The sequence below is a fragment of the Mus caroli genome, unplaced genomic scaffold, assembly GCF_900094665.2.
Source record: "Mus caroli unplaced genomic scaffold, CAROLI_EIJ_v1.1 scaffold_15114_1, whole genome shotgun sequence".
In the NCBI taxonomy this organism is placed as follows: domain Eukaryota; kingdom Metazoa; phylum Chordata; class Mammalia; order Rodentia; family Muridae; genus Mus; species Mus caroli.
In genome coordinates, this window is record NW_018390120.1 from 3,260 (window position 1) to 11,613 (window position 8,354).

An 8,354-nucleotide genomic window follows, 5' to 3' on the forward strand; every position below is an offset into this window, starting at 1 on the left:
GAAGAAGAAGAAGAAGAAGAAGAAGAAGAAGAAGAAGAAGAAGAAGAAGAAGAAGAAGAAGAAGAAGAAGAAGAAGAAGAAGAAGAAGAAGGGCATTCACCTGGAGCCTAGAAGGGTCTGAAATTGGGACCACCACAGTATAACTCATCTAAGCCTTGGGTAGAATCACCCCTATTCATGTGCCAATCTGGACAGCCCTGTCTGCGGGCCTGGAGATGCTGGATGGGGTGGCAGAGGATCCTTAGTTTATCTGATTTTTGCAGCTCTCTGGGGTGTTCGTCCTACGCCCAGGCAGAGGGCTGATGTCCCTGATAGTGATCCAGTCTTACAGTCAATTTTATTTATTAATTTTACTCTTATAAAGATGGTGTTTGTAGCCGTGTGTCATTGGTACATATAGCAGACATATGATGGAGTTCAAGTTTAGCCTGGACTACAGAGTGAGTTTCAGGACAGCCAGGGCTACAAAGCTATTATAAATAAGGTTGCTATGAACATAGTGGAGCATATATCCTTAGTACAAGTTGGAACATCTGGGTATATGTGCAGGAGAGGTATTACTGGATCCTCCAGTAGTTCTATGTCTGCCAATTTTCTAATGAAACACAAGATTGATTTCCCGAGTGTTTTTACCAGCTCACAATACCACCAGCAATGGAGGAGTTTTCCTCTTTTACTACATCCTCCCCAGCATCTGCTGTCACCTGAATTTTTTATCTTAGCCATTCTGATTGGTGTGAAATGGAATCTCAGGGTTGTTTTGATTTGCATTTCACTGATCATTAAGAATGTTGAACATTTCTTTAGGTGCTTCTCAGCCATTCAGTATTCCTCAGTTGAGAAATCTTTGTTTAGCTCTATTTGTACCACATTTTTAATGGGGTTATTTGGTTTTCTGGAGTCCAGCTTCTTGAATTCTTCATATTGGATCTTAGTCTCCTGTCAGATTTAGGATTGCTAAAGATCTTTTCCCAATCTGTTTGTTGCCATTTTGTGTTACAAAATGGCAATAAACAGATTGTTGCCATTTTGTTAGATGGGTCTGCCCCCCTGACTCTTCCTCATCTAACATCTCCTCCCCCATCTCCAAGATGATATCCCTGAATCCCCAACGCCCAGTCCTTCCCAATCCTTGGGGACTTTTGTCTCTCTGGGGTTAGGTGTGTCTCTCCCACAGATGCTAGACCAGGAAGTCTTATGCTGCTTATTTGTTGGGGACTTCACAATAGCTAGTGTATGATCTCTGGTTAGAGGCTCAATGTCTGAGAGATCTTGCTTGTCCAGGTTTGTTGAGAATGCTGGTCTTTCTATGGGTCACTCTCCTCCTCAGATTCTTACAACTATTCCCAATTCATCCACAGAGTCCCTGGGGTTCTGATCATTGTTGGATATAATATAATTGTATTTGACAGCAGAAAAGGAGCACTTCCTCATTAAACTATTGGCCAATAGCTTGAAGAAAAAAAGGTAGTATTTTGTTATGTGTGTGCTTTTATTGGAAATCAGAAAATATATTCTGATTTCCTCTATGTTGATTATTTAGTTATTCTGTGATTCTCATTGATTATTTGATTTGGGAGATGGTTTCTATGTGTAAAACTGTCTGTCTTAGATCTCATTTTTCTATACAAAGTGATGGATTCAACTGCCTTATCAACATATTTGGAAGTTACCAGAGGGCAATCTCCATGAATGCAAAATGATGAATAAAATTGTAATAATTAGAGAGTTTAGTTCTGTAAGAGGAAATGAAGCAAGTGAATAAGTGCAAGATTTTATGGACACTGTACAGAAGTTCAGTAGATATGATATTTCCTGATATCACTAAAGCAACCAGTGAGAGTGATTCTAAAACTAGACACATGCACTATAACCCAATATTGGTGGGTATGTACCAACTTTACATTTGACAGAATTCCTGAAGAATTTGTTCAGAAATATGATTTTTCCTTGACCTTTTGGGTAGAATTTCTCTCTGGTCGCATTAAAATGATATAAATCTTGGGGACAAAAATACATCCAAGCATCCCTGCACTGGATGCCAAGATGGAGAAGATCTCCACAGCAACCATATGTTTGCCCTTGGTGCTATGGTAGACAGGGAGGAAGGTGACCCAGACACTGCAGAACACTAGCATGCTGAAGGTCAAGAACTTGGCTTCATTGAATGTGTCAGGCAAATTCTTGGCCAAGAAAGCCACAGAGAAGCTTACAAGTGCCAGGCAGGTCAAATATCCCAGGATACAGTTGAATGCAATAACTGAGCCCTTGTTGCACACAATGATGATGTGGCCATGGAGAGTGTGTTCATCAATATCAACAAATGGAGGAGAAACTGCTAGCCAGATTGCACACAAAACACATTGAAATAGAGAACATATGGGAATAATGTAGTTGGGTGTTCCTGATACCAGGAAGTTTCTCAATCTTCTTCCTGGGTCTGTGACTTTGAAAGCCAGAACCACAGTGACTGTTTTGGCCAGAACTGTGGAAACAGCCACAGTGAATACAATTCCAAATGTGATTTGCTGTAAGACACAGGTGGCTCTGTTTGGAAGGCCAATGAAGAAAAAGGAGCACAGAAAACAGAACATGAGTGACATGAGTAATAGGTAGCTGAGGCTTCTGTTATTGGCCTTCACAATAGGAGTGTCATGGTGCTTCACAAAGACACAAAGTACCACAGCTGTGAATGCAGAGAAACAGAAGGCAATTAAGGCAAGTGCCATCCCCAAGGGGTCTTCATAGCTTAGAAAGGTGACACCTTTCTGAATACATTTGTTCTGTTCAGTGTTGGCATATTGGTATTCTGGACAATTCACACATTGATCCATATCTGATTTCCAAAGGAAAGCTTAGTTAGGTCTGTTTAGAAAACTTATTGTCAAGGTATTTCAAGAAAGGGTAATGAAAGAAGCCTTGCAATGCTGCCTTTAAGGCTGATATGTAATGTGAAGGATATTGCTGCTGAGCATTGATTTCAATTAATAATGTTCATAAATTTTTAAGGAAATAAAACCAAGCAATTTTTTTTATCTACTTAACTTGATTGTATCATTTATGATGTTATTAGAAAGGGGTTTGTGGGGTGTGTATGGGGGGGTGAGAGGGGAACCAAGCCCTGAGGACCAGTAAAAAGAATATAAACAGGCAACCTCAGGTAATAGTAGGGTACGTGAACCAACAAAATGCACCAGAAACTTGGGAGGTCAGAGACCCTAGATNAAATGTACTACAGTAGATAGAGGGAACATAGAGGGCCCACCTCCAGCTGGAAGACAGGACATCAAGTGAGTGATAGGGGTTCCCATCCCATAGTCACATCTCTGACCCATAATTTTTCCTGTCTGAATGCAAGGATGAAATGGAGAGGAGCCTGAGGAAAAGAAGATCCACTGACAGGCCCAAAGTGGGATCTAGGTCAAGAGGAGGTCTTATGGCCTCACATTTTACTGAGGCTCTGGAGCATTCAAAAAAAGGATCTATCATGACTGCCCTCCTAAATACAGTTATTTGCACCCAATCAATGGACAGAAGCAACTAATTCCTGAATTAGGGAAGGCTGAAAGTAGTAGAGGAGTAAGGTGACCTTGCAGGCAGATCAGCAGTCTCAATTAATCTTGACCCAAGAAATCTCTCAATGTACCACCAAATAGACAACAAACACAAGCTGATATGGATCCCTCAATACAGTTAGGACTTCTGTGTCTGTGTTCATTCAGAGAAGATGCACTTAACTCTCAAACACTGAAGGCCCCAGGGAGTTTAGAGGTCAGGTGGTGTGTGGCATTGGTCTATGCACAGACAGGCTGGTCTNCAGTCGAGCTCAGATGCTGAACCCTGGGACTCGGTGGTCATAATTTACTTACATAGGAGGGAAGGAGTTCTCTCATGGTCCTGGAACTCTGGATCCTGCCTAAGTTACCTTCCACTGCAGCGCCACAAGAGAAACAAGGCTAGAAGTCATGTAGGCAATATCCCAAGCTTTTGACCTTCAGGCTAAACTCCTACCCAGTTACCTAGCAACTGAAAAGATAGCATATATTAAAAGGGGCTGATTGGCCACTCCTTGCTCTCTCTCTCTCTCTCTCTCTCTCTCTCTCTCTCTCTCTCTCTCTCTNCTAGAAAGTGTTTTTTAAAGCCAGCATAAAGAAGCTGTACTCTTTAAATTGCTTCTGGTGTGTTTTGCTGTTAAAATACTGAAGAGAAAAAGAAGAAGAAGAAGAAAAAGAAGAAGAAGAAGAAGAAGAAGAAGAAGAAGAAGAAGAAGAAGAAGAAGAAGAAGAAGAAGAAGAAGAAGAAGCAGCAGCTGTGTTCAAAGGTGGCCAAGATTGTACTTTGTTCTGCCAGCCAAATTTGATCATGTGTAAGAGTATCCCAATTGGTACTGGTTTCGAGGGCATGAAAGGGTCATGGACAGCAGCTGAGCCTTGGCACTGTGAGAGGCCAGGAGAGGCCATTAGAGAAGGTGCAGTCAGAGTAGCAATGGAAGTCTCAGGATTGAAGGAGTCTTGGAGAAAAGTTAAGACTTTGCACCATCAAGATAGGCTACTGTTGAAATTGCAGCCCAGTTTCAGCAAAAAGACCCCCAGCATTTTTGAGATGCAGTGCCATGCAAGAACTGAGAACAGCAGCGGGGAAGTGGAGTCAGCTGGATCCTATAGGGAAGAGGAACTGCATGTGTTTCAGAGGGTTGAATTGGAGAAGTGACCCAAGGAGTAACCCAGAAAATTGTGATTGAATCCAAATATTGGACACTGAATTATTTACACTGTTAGAGTGTGGTTTTGTTTTGTTCAGATTGTGATTATTCCCTGGCTCGCTCTCGCTCTCTCTCTCTCTCTCTCTCTCTCTCTCTCTCTCTCTCTCTCTCTCTCTCTCTCTCTCCTTTGTTCTCTTGCTCTTACTCTCCTCTCACTCTCTCCCTCTTACTATCTCTTTTTTTCTAGCCCCCCCTTCTGTCTCCTACATTGTTTCTTTCCCTTGGCCTTTCTACAATAAAGTTCTAAAAGCATAGACAGTCTCTGATCATCAAGGCTATGATCACTCTTGCCAGTGTGGAAAACTGTCTTCCCTCTTCCCTCTCTCCCATAAGCTCTGGGCTACAGGGTGTTGCCCCAGGGCTCCCAGGTTGGGCTGCCCCTTGTCCATCCCCTGTTGAGTGAGTCAGAGGCTTGGGTGTTCACCCAGAGCTGAATGGAAAGTGTCTGGAAGCCCTCCCATGTCTGCCTGTCCAGGGCATAATTGGAACTCTAGCGGGACATGGGTCCTCACACCCTACTCTTTCCCAGGCCCCTTTTTAGATCCTATAAGGTGGTGTGAGGGATGGGGGTTCAAAGTCAAGACAGGTTGGGTTGGGGCAAAGGTGTGGGATGTGGAGTATTTAGTTGGTGTATGGGTGGATGGGGAATGGAATATGAAATGTAAAAAATAAATAAAAATAATGTTATCAGAAAGCAAAGATTTCCTAAGCCATTTATTTTTGGTTCTATGTTAACATCAAGTAGATTATTTAATTCAGAGAAGATACATTCATAAACCACAATGTGGTTGGGTATATCTTATAAATACAAAACCCTATACTCACTGTTCTCTGAGATCACTGACTTTTTTATGAATTCATTCCCTATGACACATTGAGACTCTGACTTCTACTGGGAAAAGATGTATAATAGCTTGTGGAGAATTTACTAGCTCAAACTTGTTGACACAGAAACAACACAAAATTGAACAGGTAGGCTGTATATATGTAAATACTTATATGTGTGAGTTCATATGAAGGTAGATATTGCATTATTGTATTTAAGTGATTCCTGTCATGTCATAGGAACAGGGTGGAATATGAGAGGAAATATAATGTTTATGCTTTAATAGTAAAAAATATTAATGAAATAAGCCCTAAGATGTTTCCTCATCTGGCAATAATTAATCAAAAGTTGTGGTTATTGTTCATGAGTTGTACTAATTTTGGCACTGAAGGAAAAAGACCTCTGTAGATACTTTGTACTGAAAGATCCTCACCTTGATTCCATCTTCATATGGAAAGCTGAGCACTTTAATCTTTGCCTCACCTCCATTCTTATGAGAATCAAGGATGAAATCAGTGTTGAGAAACAGAATGAGGAAAATAACAGAGGAATCCTCTGGAAAGGGTGGTAACCCAGATGGTTTGTGTTAAGCAATTATACTCCATTCTAAAATTGTAATCCCCAACATGGTAACAACATGAACAGTGATTGTAATTGCACTTAATTCCCAAGTCATTTTAGAGAATGTTGATGTGCTTCCTTGATTTCAGAATTCTTATCTACAACAATGCATTTGTGGACATATATTATTTGATAAGTTGCCTAAGAGCCTAAGAAGTTGGATTAGCTATAATGGAATATGATGTTCTACCAGACAATCTTAGTTCAGATCCCAGTAACCATGATAGATATCTCACAAGTAAATATATATTTAATGACAGTAGTATTATTTGCTCATATATGCACCCGTATATGTGTTATCCACTCCACATACATAAGCAATTATTGCAATAAAATATTTTTTGGAATTTTTGTATTTAATTTTGATGTAAATACTAATTTTTTTACATCTAAAACAATTTTGTATGCTTTAAATTTGTTTTCAAGCACAGTATATGTTAAAATGTATGACTTCAAAACACAACTTAGTAGATTGCTTGGTTTTACTCCATGCATCATGGGAATAAACTCAAACTGTAAGCCTTAGCAACAAATGATTTAACTGTTTAAGTGTCTCACAGGCATATTATGTCTTTTAAGAATTTTAATACATTATGTAGAGGGAAAGGCAAAATATTTGAAAATGTAACCATAAACATATTGTATTTTTCCAACCCTAAAAATTTATCTTAACAATGGGTGTAGTATGTAATATACTGAATATGAGTCTCATGGTATATTCCAATTCATAGCTCAACTCTTATCCCCTACATCCTGGATTCTTACTACATCTGGTTTTGAACATGGCCCTCTTAATATCGCATACTTAGCATTTTTCATAAATTTGCAAATACTTTTGTCTTCTATATTAATCTTACAGAGAACATGGACTTAGCACCTAGTAGTCTCATGATCTCATCCAGTGGATTAAATATAACATTCAGTTCTTCATGGGCTCTTATATGTACATGGTGTGCATAATCATATTTAGGATAGATAGATTCATGAAATATGACTAAATCAATACTAACAAAATTCGTGACTAAAATCTAAATGTACATGTAGTTTTATAATAGATCATCTATTTGATAATCTTGTGCAGAATTCCTGCAAATTGCAGTTATATTTTCTAAAGTATTTTCTTTGTGAAATATAATCTACCATGAATTTTCAATGAGTCAATATGTGGGTCAAGGCACCAGGCATGTTTGTTTGCTTTTGCAAGATTTTGTTAAGGATTTTTGTATCTACAAGTAATAAATTTGATAATTAATATACTTTATATCTGCAGTTGCCTTTTAGTGGACTTCATTGTTCCAGGGTAATGCAAGAGAAATACATATTTTCAGGATTTATCAGAGTAGCAAATACTCACTTGTCTCATTAGAAATTGTATTTTCAGGGCAGGGGCTGCAAACAAAACAGCAGGCTGCCATTCCCTCCTTCCATAATCTTCTGAATCCAGGACTACAATCTGCACTGCACACAGAGGATGGCATCTGAGAAAAATTAGATACATATTGATAATGAGTCTTAGAAGGTTCTCTTATGTTTTAGATTAGCACTTCAAGATTTCAATAAGCTCATTTTATTCACACCATCTGAATAACATATATTTTGTGTGTGTGTGTGTGTGTGTGTGTGTGTGTGTGTGTGTGTGTGTGTGTGTGTGTTTGAGGCAGGGTTTCTCTGTGTAGCCCTTGCTATCCTGGAACTCATTTTGTAGACCAGGCTGGTCTCAAACTCAGAAATCCATCTGCCTCTGCCTCCCAAGTGCTGGGATTAAAGGTGTGTGCCACCACCGCCAGGCCGATGATTGACATTTTACAATGTCCATTATTTAATGGCCAGAAATGAATATTGGAAATGCATTGAAGAAATGTTGCATAGTATNTGAGCGTCTAGTAATTTAGGAAAAATGTGCTGATATTGAGCTCTATGTGAAAACTACAACCTGATATTTTTTAGTTAATTACTTTCAACTTGGTACTAAGTGCAGAGGAAACTTAATTAAAATATTCTCTCAGCCAACACTAGCCTGTCCTCATATCTTTGAAGCAATTTCTTCTGTGGTAATTGATATAAGAATGCCCATCTTACTATGGGCAGTTGAGCCAGTAAGTAGTGTTCTTTTCAGATCTCTTGGAAAAAAAAAAAAAAAAAAAA

At 39.2% G+C, this 8,354-nt stretch overlaps 1 protein-coding gene across 1 annotated transcript in view; it reads right to left on the minus strand.

The window, feature by feature from the left end:
* Positions 1–1,931: 1,931 nt before the first annotated feature.
* Positions 1,932–8,354, minus strand: part of LOC110288491 (vomeronasal type-2 receptor 116-like) — a 19,068-nt gene continuing 12,645 nt past the window's right edge. Inside the window, 2 exon segments of the mRNA XM_021154823.1 lie at positions 1,932–2,836; positions 7,564–7,687. Of these exon segments, the coding sequence (XP_021010482.1) occupies positions 1,932–2,836; positions 7,564–7,687 (1,029 nt within the window).